Consider the following 13,343-nt stretch of genomic DNA (forward strand, 5'->3'; position numbering starts at 1 on the left):
ACTCCCACAAAAATCGATCTCCATTTCTCCATTTCCACCACTTCTAACCCCAAACCCATTTCATTTTTCTTCCCTAAGCCACCATCTCCAGCACCACGAACCCCATCTCCGCCACCATTACCCCTTTCATCCCACCATCGGCCACCATTTTTCCTTGGTTCCCACTTCATCCCAATTCCTCTTGATGAACACATTTATGTGTGAATGGTAGTGATAGGAAACACACATATTTTATCCTTTAAAGCAGTGCTACTAAGGTATTTTCTTGTTTTTGGTGTTTCAGGGTTCTAAGTGGATTTTTGAAGGAATTGAAGCTAAAAGATGAAATATTAAAGAGAAACAACGAATTTCCAATGTTGGCTGAATTTCACAAGAGACCAAGAGGGTGCAAATTTTGACTATATATGATGATCCAGACCATTTGTTGGGCAACCCAACTGTTGGATTTGTTGATATATCCTGACAAGATCATATTATTGGAATTGTAAAAAAAAGGTGCAATCAACATTTACATTGTGGCCCAATAAAATGAATGGTTTGGATCGATCTTGGAGATGATTTGAGGGGTTTTATTAACATTCATTAAAATTGACGACTCGGATCAAGTTATGGAGATGAATTAGAGGAGTGCAACCAATTTACATTATCGCCCACCATTTGGACGGTTAGATTGCTCTATGAAAACCACTATGGGGACTTTCAAATGGGTGGTTGGGATTGCTCTATTAAGATGAATTAGGAGTGCAAGTTAATTTAATTTTGGGCAATTAAATGGGTGGTTTGGATCATGCCAGGATGCGCAATTCATTTTCTCTAAAAGTGGGGACAACATTAGCATTTTTAGAAAGTGATAGCATTTTTAGAAAGTGATGGAATTTTTAGAAAGTGGGATTCGGCCAAGCTTGAAAAAAATAGCATGCACTCATTTTTGGTTTGGGTATAACAATAGTAGTTTCTAAATTACTTTGGTGCTATTATATGCAACAATGGTGGGACCCACATGGGAATTGGAAAGAATGATTAAGGAAAGCTAGCAATTTTGGCATCTAGCCCATTCTCTTATTACAAATGCTATTTGATGTGAGACTCACCAAAGTAGAGAAACAAAGTATTTCCAAAACAATACCCTTGCCCACGATAGAAAAGTAAGAGGAGAAAAAAAAAGTCAACAAAAGTTGCTCAAAATTATCAAAAGAGAGTACGAAGTTGCTTAAATTACTAAAGAAGGTAAATATTGAAAATTACTACACTTAAATGGAAAGTATTGCTTTACTTTATAAACATGGGCATGTAAATCAAAAAGTAGAAAGTTTTGTTACCATGCAAAGGTACAAGATAGGTAACATTACCATTTGTTGGTATAATGCATGAAGAAGAAAAAAAAAAAAAAACGACAGCAAGGCACTTTGAATTTTGGGGCGTTATTTTATTCTTGGAAAGCCATGCATGGCTTGGATGACGTATGATATATTGCTTTTCATAAATTGGGTAAAGGTGCACATGCACATGCATGAAAAATGGCAAAATTCTATATTGAATCACGTCCAGCAGAATTTTGGCATCTGTATTTAAACAGCAGCTATCATCTTCTTTTGCTCTCTAGCTCTCTCTCCATTCTGTCTTCTTCTCAATCTCTCTCTCTTCCCTTAGTAGCTCTCTCTCCCATACTCTCTCTCTATGCTTTTGCTTGTTCTTTCTTTCTACTATCTCTTATTTTTTCTTGCTCTCTTTTCAAGCTCTTTTTCTTTTCTTTCTCTCAATCAAGGAACGATCCAACCGTCCGAGATCCTAATCCAAGGCGACACCAAGGTTTGAAGGAAGGCGATCAAGGATTCAACAATTGTTCGGAGGAGAAAAAGACTAAGTTTACTTTACTTTTGTTCTTTATTTTCAAGTTCAATTCCAAGTTATCATTCGATGTACTTTTGTTTTGAAGTTTAATATTAAAGAGAGTACTTGTGTTATTTTGCTTGTTTAAGTTCTTATATGGCATCTCTTCTCTTTTCTATCTCCTTTATTTTTATTTTTCTTGCCTTTTCCATGAACAACTAAATCCTAATTACTTAAGGTTTAGTTGAAACCATGGGGAAGGAGAAATAATTACAATTAAATCAATCTACTCAATTGAAAAATTGTGTAGGAGTTTGTGTTTGGAAAATCCCAATCATTCATGCCATTGGCTTTCCCCTTTCGTATGAATGATTGTTGATTAACAAATATAAAGTTCTATATAATCAATGTAAATTGGAGAGTGAATTTGATTAATTACTTATAAGGAATGACATCCCTTTGATCTTATTCTTTATTGACTAGTTAATCGAATTTTCAACCCAATTCAAGAGTTGTTTTAATTAATCAATTTAATCCAAACCCATGGTGGATTCTAACCCTAAGTAATCTTTTATATTGAATTAAGGTTTTTACACTATTCCAAATTACTTTCGTAATTTTTCAATTAACTTAGGCCTTTAGAATTTTAGTTTTCTAATTAAATTAGATAAGTAGTTAATCAAGATCATTAGAATTTTGGTACACTTTGCCTAAATTAAGATTTCTAAATCAAGATCGTAGTTGAATTTGATTCTTAGATTGAATAGAATACACGCTTATATATAGTGTTGGCTCCGAGGTCTAAGTCCACGGAAATCCTGAGTCCATTCCAGGCAACATTATATCATAGCTAGTATTCTAATCGGTAAAAGAATAGGATTGACAACTAGATTTCTCTTCCTTGAGTTCGACCCGTATTTACACGATCCGTGCACTTGCGGTTATTTAATTTCTCAAACACCTCTTATTCACCATACCCTAACCCCAACTAGATCAGACCATTCCCCATTGATTCCGGCCATCTCGCCGGAATCCGACCCCTAGAACCCCACCTTTGTTTTATTTTTGCAAACACCAAGAAGGAGGTGAGGGTCTTCATTTTCGTTGGAAAAAGGGCTCTCCATTTTTTTAGGATTCTTGAGAGCTGCAAGAGAGCAAAGAAAGATAGATGAATTTGCAGAGAGGGAGCTCGAGCTCATCCATTGCCACCATCATCAAGCTTCGGTCCCATCCCCACCACTGGTAGCCAAGAATCCGAATCTCGCCATTTTCTTTACTTGATTTCTCATCTCTACCATTTTACACGTCAATCCAGCCATAGATCCACCCATCTCCACCCCATTCCGGTCACTACGTCCGGTCATTCCCCCAAAATCCGACCATCCTAACCAAATACCCTTTTTCGAACCCTCTTCAAACCCCATCTGGATCTTGTAATCTGATCTGGATTTCACAAACCCTTCACCTCCTTTCATCTCCGCCATAATTGGCCGCTAATTACCACGTCCGAGTTACGTTGTGGATCGTCTTGGATCCCTAACCATTTCTGGGAGTCTCACCAGCAGAATAAGAAGAGAAGAAAAGGGTTGGGCTGCAATTTGTTAGATTGGGTCCTTGAGATGGAAATTTAAGAAAAAAGTGGGGGAGCTTACTTGGGTATTTTGGCAAAAAGAAAAAAAGGGAGCGAAGCTCAACTACACCTATTCAAATTCAGGTAATCTTCTTCTTCATTTTTCCAATTCATGATTGGAATGTGAATGTGTAGCCTTGTTACTATGGTTTTTGTTAGTTTCTTATGCTGGGTCCTTGCATCTTTGATTTTCCTTAAAATTTAAAAATCAGAGGAGTAATCTGACCTTAATCCAAGTTCCCATTTCCTTCGGATATAATAGGATCAACTTGATTTCTCATTTCCATTACCATGTGCTTCTTGTTTTTCTTAACTTTGACACAAAATTGGCATGATTTCTCCCTCTCACTCGATTCCATTTCGAATATCTCATTTCATGAATTGTAATAGATTCAATGCTAGCTTGGTGTAAGAAGATAAAATGGGCTCGTCAAGGTAAGGGATACAATATAAATTGGTGTGATTATCTGTAACAGGGCTGTTCGTTCTTGATGCCACATTACCATGTTTTGATAATAACACCAAGCTGGCTTAGTCGCTTGTAGAGAATGATATTCACACCACCATGTTTTAATAAGATTCACAGAGTGTTTCAGGCATATCATTTGATGGGCTTGTAATTTTTTCTTTTTGAGAACTGTGATACTTTTCTAATAGTCCATGGAATGTTAAATGATGGGGTGATTTTGTGTATCTTATTAAGGCATTGCAGTGTTAGTGACATTCTCTCTTCCTGCAGTACTAGCTTTCATTTTGCTTTGCTGAAGTGAAGAGGTGTTCATGTCAGTATTCTCACCTACTGATATTAGCCTTACTATATTTCAACGATTGCAATTTCTTGTGGCACTGCCTTGCCTCTACAATAGTTTAAAATCGGGTTTCACTTTCCTTTGTAACTTGATTTTTTTTAGGGCTGAATCTTAGAGCCTTTCTAATCATGTGTTGACTTTGATGTTTTGAACCAAATTGGATTCATTGCTATCGTGAAACATTGGTCGATGATATTTTGGATTATACCAAACTGCCATTTTCATTTTTAGCCCCAGCAACCCCTCAATCATGGGCATTACCTTGTTCAGATGCGTGGGTGCGTCAAATCCATCTATTTCCAGTTAAAGTGCTTATGGCACATTGGTCTTATTCTCTATCTACATTACTCCTTGGCATTTATATTTAGATTCCATCTTTGTTGGGCTCGGTCTTCTCGTACCTGTACGGTGATTTCAAAGGGGCCTTCATTGTAGCTTAGGATTCATTTTTGTTTCAGGATATGGATGAGGCGATGACGGAATATTTCTTGAGCCAACCCCTTGCCCTTCTTATCACTTTCTCCATCTTAGGGTCTTCGCAGGGTTTGAGGGGTTTTCTTTCATTTTCGGGGCTATTCTTTGCAAGTTCCTCAGGATCCTTTTTCGAGTTTCGGGATTTCATCGATCATGGGAACACTTCTCTCGAGGTTAGGCGATGACAGAATGTTTCTTGAGCCAACCCCTTGCCCTTCCTATCATTTTTCCTATCTTAGGGTCTTCACAGGGTTTGAGGGGTTTCCTTTCTTTTCGGGATTGTTCTTTGCGCATTCCTTTGGATCATTTTTGAGTTTCGGGATCCCATCGATTTTGGGGGCTCTTCTCATCTTTCTCTTGGGTTTGGCAACGATGGAACGTTTCTTGAGCCAACCTCTTCCCTTCCTGCCTTAGAGTTCTCGCAGGTTAAGGGATTTCCTTCTCTCAGAGTGTTTAACTAGTTAGGACCCTTCCTTAGTGGCTGATTGTTCCGTAGTTCTTCCTATAGGGTTCTTGTCTGTCCCTTTTGTTTAGAAGTCTGCCCTTAGGGTTAGAAGGTTTTTTGTCTCTCGTTTATTCAGGGTTTTCCCTTACTGGCTAAGCCTCGTCAGCTTTTGGTCATCTCTTTGAGATTATTTTTCTCGTATCGGAATTTTAGTTCCCTCGTTTGTCTTCTTTCCCCCAAGGCTTTAGGGATCCCGTTTCCCTCTAAATTACTCTACCGCGATATGGTGGGTAAGGAGGCTCTTCTATCGGATCCCCTTTAGCTGAAAGGGTGTTAACGCCATTTTAATCGTCAAAAATATAAAAACTCTTCAAAAACATTTGAAAACCAGAAAAATTCAAAATCATCTAAAGTGTTGAGTGTTTCTTTTAGAAGCGTAGTTTGAGAGTTCGTTTCGAACTACGTTGGCTTGATCCTCTTCCACGAGGTACGTAGTGCAGCTTGAGATTCTAATCTCAGGTCCAGCCAAACTTTGTAAATAAGTATATTTTAACCTTTTTTCTTTAAAACCGTGTTTTCAAAAAGCTCTTCCTTTAGAGTTAGGAGTTTCTCCTAGATAAAGAGTTTCTTTTAGAGTTAGGGGATTTGTCTTTGATTTGTTGTGGTTATTGTGTGCTTGTTTTAGAGTTAGGGGTTTGTCCTAGAGTTATAGGAGCGCCTCCGTCCGGTCAGTTGGCTATTCACATCGCCGACTGATGACTAGGTCTAGAATGCGCTAGTGATCCCATTGTTTTCCTTAGGAAATACAGCCTAGTTACACATAGGTTGTAGGAACCACCTGCATTAGCTTAGGGCTAACCTGCATTCAGTTAGGGCATATAGGGTGTCCTAAAATCTACAATTCACTGGAATTTAAATAATCATGCAATAAGCTTTAAGAACTAGTCCGGTCTTTTAGATCGAGTCTAAGATAGAGGTCTAGGTGTCTTAGGCATCATAGTTTAGAATAAGTGCGAAGAACTACGTTGCCTTGATTCTCGTGGAGGCGGGGATACGTAGGCTTCTTTGGATGAATACCAGACCATCCGAGGACTCGGGCTAATCATTTAGAGTCTTAGGATTTGTTGTGTAATTATTGTATTTCTTTTGATATGTTTTCTTACTTTCTTGTACTGATCCTATACCTTTAGCTATAGCTTGCATGTGTTTGCACATCAGAACTTAGATACTCTTTAGGCATGTCACTCATAACCTAGCTATGCTTAGGCAACACATCTTTCATTTTATTTTATGGGTGTTTATTATCTTTATCCTCAGGAAATGCATGCTTAGGTAGACGACTCCTGAGGATTGTTCCCATTTCACATGATTTTTGCCCAAAACTCTTCGAGGTTAATAATAAATGGCATAAGAGACCAAGTGTTCGCACTCGGGCGAATTGGGGGCGCTCTTCGGACCTTCTCCATTCGTCACCAGGCACGGACCTTTAGTATCTCTGGTTATCCATTGCAAACAGAGCATTTGTTTTGGTTCCATGGCGCATCCATGGATGGCGACTCTGAGTTATTTTTAGATATATCTTGGTTTCGAGCCCTGGCTCCGGATCAGGATGTATCTCCGTCTTTTTATATCGCCACTCATGCTATGCTGTGAGGGTGGCATCCGTTTCGAGAGTTCCCTGGTAGAGCTCTCCTTCACGTTGTGGAGATCCAGAGGGTGTTAGGGACTCGTTCCCTCGCCGTCCTCGGATCGGGGTCCACAATATTGTTTCACAATTTTTTGGTAAACAAAGGTGAGGACATTTGGTAATCGAAGTTCACTTATAAATAGGTGTCTCACGATTTTTAAGGACAATCTACGTTATTGGAATTTTTATTTTTTTGTAAAATTAATTCAAAGTACAATTCGTCCGTTGCTTCTCTCTCTCTCTTCTTCTTGGTTTCAAACTACAATTTCAAGGTAGTTATTACACTCGATAAAGCTCCAATAAAAGACAAAGTATTCCCTCTCTAAATAACTGATTTAGATCAGTAAATTGGAGAGAACAATTGTTGTTCTCATTTCCTTGTGCGAAAGGATCCCATCGGATCAACTTGCGGCGTTCGCAGTGATTAGATTGCGCGCTGCGATTCGAGGAGTAGATCAAGCAACGGTCAATTCTGCGATCACAAATAAGGTATTTGATATTATCTTTGCATTTCTTTTGTCATCATAAGATCATCTAGTCCCTAGGAATCCTAGATAAAGGGCAAAATCTTCAGAAAATTTTTGTTCTACGCGATTTTCTTTTCCGCTACGCGTAGGGATTTTGCCCAAGGGTTACGACCTTTTTCTAACAAGTGGTATCAAAGCTAACTAGGGAATATATTAGGAGGCTAACGAACCAAAGATAGATCATGCGGTGTATTCGCTATGAGTCCGGACGTCTATCCCGCCTATCCGAGGTTCCTAGCTTTTGTGTACTTAATAGACTTAGGTACTAATGTGTAAAGATCAGCAGAAACGGTCCACTCCCTGGAATTTTTGTGATGGTTTCTTTATATGGTTGGATAGTATATTTGAATGTGATTCCAAGGCATTAAGAATCATCGAATTCCGACGGGCGGATTGAGAGATATGAATTTTTGAAGTTGGACCTTGTTTGCTGATTTTTTATGCGAAAAATTGTAACGGGTTTTTCCCGTTGTGCCCAAACAAGTTTGGAAAGTCTATAACCAGGTATAGATCTTTCAAACATTGTCTTGGGTTGATCCTAGCATGATCAGAACCTTCTAAGGTCTCCCAAACAATTAGATCCCACTGAAAGTTGTTCGGAAGGTCAAGCTATTCGGAAGTGTTCCTGGTATACAACTTTTTGTGTTTTTCTCAACCAAACGGATTTGTTTTTGCATGAAAATTTTATGGTGATTTATCTGATGTTAAAAAATGGTTTATAACATGCTTTCATAGAAATCAGTGCCATGGCTTGTTAATTAAAAATTGATTAACTTGTTTTAAGTGCGAATCAATCACCAATGGTGAATTTGGGCAAAAAGGGATGTTGGACCTCTATTCATGAACAAGATTCATGGGTTATTTATTTGTGGATGTCCTGATGTGTTCTCTTTTCATATTTAATGGTATGTAATGATTAAAGTCCACAATGTATTTAATTTAATTTTATGGATTCACTCCCTCTGGGCAGTTGGGCGGACGACTGGTTTCCCATGGAGATTTTTATCATGATGTATAAATTACCTAGGCTTATATAGGTCTCTAGAGTAGTTATTTTCATGTTTATTGAAGACCATAAAATGATGAGATCGCTCTCTTGGAGATGGCGGATAGATCGTATCAACCGTGGCATGGAGATGCTCCAGATGGTCTGGCGGATGGAGGCAGTGTTCTATTCAATCAAGGAGAACTAGCACGATGATGTTGATGATGTTGTTTGCCTTATTATTTGAGGCAAATTTCAGACTTTTACCCCTTGGAAAATTCGCCTTGAGGTCGGCGGATTTGCCCTTGTGCAAAAGCATTAAGTTGCCCAAATTCACCTTCAATTTGGTAACATGGCATTGTAGGGATTCCCTTATTCAAATAAGGTCAGTGGGAGGATCCCTATAATCCAAAATACCTAATTGAGCTTATGGATGTGTTTGTGACTATTTCCATGCTTTGGTTGGATGCTTACATGTGATGGATGTTTGCTTTATGATGGATCATATATGTTTACTTTTCCCATGTGATGGTTGTTATTTACGACATGCATGTAATAATCTAACACTTCCAAAGGATATTACCCTCTTAATTAATATTAAGTTGTGAATGGAGCTTGAATTGAAATGATTAAACTCCATGGCCTTCCATAGCCATCTAATGGTTGGCTAGTCTAAAAGGGTAGAACAGTCATATGCCAAAGCAGAAGCTGATTCTATTATTTAGACTAGAGTAACCATTAGATTCCTACATGGATAAGGGAAATGTGCAAAATGCAGTGGTCATATGCCAAAGCAGAAGCCATTGTAGATTTGCATTAGTTTCTGAGGCGACGGGTATAACTTAACCAAGCAAAGGGAATTGATGCCCAAAGGATAAACATACCACGATGCTTGGAGGCCAAAAACGAACTGGATATTATGTAAGACATAATGGATTAGAAGAATCCACTTATTCAAAAGTTTTATGAATAAGTTTCCAATGTCCATTGGAGAAATCGTCGATTTCTCTTGATTCACGAGGTTGAGGGGCTCGTGAATGAGACACACAATGGGAAAAACCATCGTAGATCGAAAACCCAGATCCGATGGAATCATGAAACTAATGTAATATGAGATGGTTGTTATGCTGACATATAATTTTTCTTTTGCTATAGATTTGATGGCTTCCTTCAACCCATTAGCTAAGATTCTTGATGATAATAAGTTGACTGGCCCAAACTACGTAGACTGGAGAAGGAACTTAATACTGGTGCTCACAGCCGCTAAGGTTTATTGGATTCTGACCACTGGTGAACCTGAATTGCCTGGTCCTGATGCTCCCCAAGCTGAAAGGGACAGAAAGCAGAAATGGCTTGATGATAATGAATTGGCAAAATGCTATATCATTGGCTCCATGTCCAATGTGTTGCAACAGCAACATGTTGGAATGGCAGTTGCCTCTGATATAATGCTAAATCTCAAGGAGATGTTTGGAGAGCACAGTCGCAGTGCTAGAATGATTGCGATCAAAGGTCTAGTTTCCACAAAGATGGTAGAGGGAACCCCAGTAAGAGATCATGTTTTGAAAATGATGGGCTTCCTTAATGAACTCGATGTCTTGGGTGCCATCATGGATGCTGAAACACATGTAGATATTGTTCTGTCCTCCCTCTCTTCATCATTCAATAGTTCGTGATGACCTATCACATGAACAAGTTGTCAATGACGTTGACAGAACTGTTGAATCATCTTCAATCAATAGAGGACCTGCAGAAAAAGAATAAGAAAAGTGCTTTCCTAGCAGAAGGTAGTGTACCTTCAGCACCCAAGCTGAAAGGTAAGGGAAAAGGGAAAAGAAAAGGCCAAGCCTCCAAGAAAAAGGTTCATGTGGTCAAGAACAAGAAAACCTTTAAGAAAAAGTCAACCAAAGGCAACGATGCTTGCTTCCACTGTGGCAAGACTGGGCATTGGAAACACAACTGTAGGACCTACTTAGCAAGCAAGCAAGGCGACAAACCTTCTCAAGGTATGTTGCAAGTTTTTGTTGCTGAAACCAATATGATTGGTCCTGTCTTTTCCTGGTGTGTTGATACAGGTGCGACCTCACACATATGCAATGTTTTGCAGGCATTCAGGAAAATTAGAAGGGTGACTGAGGGCGAGCTCTACCTACAGGTTGGAACAGATGCAACGGTTGCAGTCCAAGCTGTAGGTGATTGCGTTTTGGCGTTCTCTAGCGAATATATATTATTAAAAGATTGTCTTTATGTACCTTCCATTAGAAGGAATTTGATTTCTGTTTCTAAACTTATTACTGATGGTTATTCAGTAGATTTTAATAAAACTTCTGTTTTGATTAAAAAGGAAAATTCCTCTATAGTGAGAGGTACAATGGCAAATGGTTTGTACTTAATAGATGCCTTAGAAAACATAAGCAATATTAAGAATATTCAAAGTGTTAGTGTTCCAAACCTCAAAAGGGCAAGGAACACAATAATTCCAACACACCTTTGGCACCTTCGATTAGGTCATATTAGCCTAGAGCAGATCACTAGGTTAGTGAAAGATGGTCCATTGGATTCTATGCAAGTGGAACCCTTTCCAACTTGTGAACCATGCCTCCAAGGCAAAATGACCAAAATTCCTTTCAAAGGCAAAAGTGAAAGAGCCGAAAGTGTACTGGAATTTATCCACACGGATGTTTGTGGTCCTTTTTCTCATCCTGCGAGAGGAGGGTTTATCTACTTCGTGACTTTCACGGATGACCATTCAAGGTACGGCTACCTGGATCTAATGCGACGAAAGTCTGAGACCTTTGAAAAGTTCAAAGAGTTCAAGAATGAAGTAGAAAACCAGTTGAACAAGAGAATCAAGACTCTTCGCTCCGATAGGGGAGGAGAGTATCTCTCGGATGAGTTTAAGGATTACCTAAAGGAATATGGAATATTATCTCAATGGACGTCACCTGTGACTCCCGAGTTGAATGGTGTGTCAGAGAGGAGAAATTGAACTTTGTTAGACATGGTTCGATCCATGATGAGCTTTGCGGGAGCGCCACTGTTTCTTTGGGGGTTTGCCTTAGAAACAGCGCTTTACATCCTTAATCGAGTACCGACTAAGTCAGTACCTAGGACACCATATGAGATATGGACGAACAGAAAGCCCTCATTGAATCATATGAGGATATGGGGCTGTACTGCTCATGTCAAGAGAATAGGCGTTGATAAGTTAGAGACTCGAACTGAAAGGTGTCTCTTTATTGGATACCCTAAGGAAACGAAGGGTTATTGGTTTTATAACCCTGACGAACATAATTGTTATGTAAGCCGGAACGCCGCATTCTTGAAAGAAGAGTTCATCCAAAATGCAAGTAACAAAGAAAGTGTTGTTTTAGAGGAACAACCTCAGAATCCAATAGAGAGACATGAGGAGACTGTACAAATACCCACTGTGCCAATTCCAACACTCCGACGTAGCACTAGGGAGATTAGACTACCCGGTAGATTTCTCTATTTGGGTGAAGCATATAATTCGGTTTCAGATGAAAATGAAACGGATCCCCTAAACTACAAGAGGCGATATTGGACGTCGATGCGAGAAAATGGATAGATGCCATGAAATCCGAAATGGACTCTATGTACTCTAATGGGGTCTGGACTCTAGTTGATCCACTCGAAGGCGTTAAGCCTATTGGATGCAAATGGATCTTCAAGAGGAAGAAAGGCCCTGATGGGAAGGTGGAGACCTACAAAGCACGGCTCGTGGCGAAAGGTTATAATCAAAAGGCTGGGATAGATTATGAAGAAACCTTCTCGCCTGTAGCCATGTTAAAGTCCATCAGAATTTTATTGGCCATTGCTGCACATTACGATTACGAGATCTGGCAGATGGATGTTAAAACCGCTTTCTTGAATGGAAACATTCAAGAAGATATCTATATGATCTAGCCAGAGGGTTTTGAGGCTACTGGAAAGGTAGTCGAAAAGTGTGCAAGTTACAAAGATCCATTTATGGATTGAAGCAGGCTTCTCACAGTTGGAATCGTCGTTTTGATCAAGCAGTCAAAGACTTTGGCTTCTTTCAAAACATAGACGAAGCTTGTGTTTATAAGAAAGTCAGTGGGAGTGCTGTGACATTTTTGGTGTTGTATGTAGATGACATCCTACTCATTGGGAATGATGCAGGAATGTTGTCTAATACAAAGTTGTGGCTTTTCAGTACATTTGCAATGAAGGATTTGGGTGAAGCTTCATATATTTTAGGACTTAAATTGTTTAGGGATCAAAAAAATAGGAAGCTTGGGCTATCACAGGAAACTTACATTGATAAGATATTGACAAGATATAATATGGCAGATTCCAAGAAAGGGTTAATTCCCTTTAGGCATGGAATCAGGCTATCCAAGAAGATGTCTCCGAAGACACCTGAGGATAAGCAAGCTATGAGCAATGTTCCCTACGCTTCAGCTGTAGAAAGTCTTATGTATGCCATGTTATGTACAAGGCCAGATATCTGTCATTCTGTATGTGTGATTAGCAAATATCAATCAGACCCAGGACCTGAACATTGGACGGCAGTTAAACACATTTTCAAGTATCTTAGGAGAACCAAGCATTATTGCTTAGTCATGATGGAGGCCACTGACTCAATGTGGACTGGAGATCAAATGTTTTGCAAATGCATTTACGGGTCAAAACTGCGTGACTAAAAGGTATACCAAGAGTGGGCCCAGGGGGTAAACACAATCCACCCTCTGTAGGACCCAACTCAGTAGATGAGGACAGGAGAAGGGACTTGCACATAATTGATGTGGTTTGGGGTAAGATGGTTTAACGGTTAATCTTCAGAGTTACGTCTCGATGGAGGCCACTGACTCAATGGGATCGTAGTGTTGACTACGGAGCAAGATCGCAGTGAGGCCCGCTTATTCGGTTCTGCAGGATCTACCGTTGAACCCCTGCAACGATCCCACTCAC

The 13,343-nt window shown here is 39.4% G+C and overlaps 1 protein-coding gene across 1 annotated transcript; it reads left to right on the forward strand.

Annotated features, from left to right (window-relative positions):
* Window positions 1-9,502: 9,502 nt before the first annotated feature.
* Window positions 9,503-10,063, forward strand: LOC143888933 (uncharacterized). The gene has a single exon (XM_077393312.1). It carries the CDS (start codon window positions 9,503-9,505, stop codon window positions 10,061-10,063), a length of 561 nt encoding a protein of 186 aa, XP_077249427.1.
* Window positions 10,064-13,343: the final 3,280 nt, after the last annotated feature.

Source organism: Tasmannia lanceolata, unplaced genomic scaffold, assembly GCF_043159265.1.
Source record: "Tasmannia lanceolata isolate RefF3 unplaced genomic scaffold, GAP_Taslan_0.1 ptg000012l, whole genome shotgun sequence".
NCBI classification, from domain to species: domain Eukaryota; kingdom Viridiplantae; phylum Streptophyta; class Magnoliopsida; order Canellales; family Winteraceae; genus Tasmannia; species Tasmannia lanceolata.

What these genes read in the sequence shown, in the direction of transcription:
- LOC143888933 (XM_077393312.1), top strand. Translation starts at nt 9,503, where the DNA reads ATGGTTGTTATGCTGACATATAATTTTTCTTTTGCTATAGATTTGATG.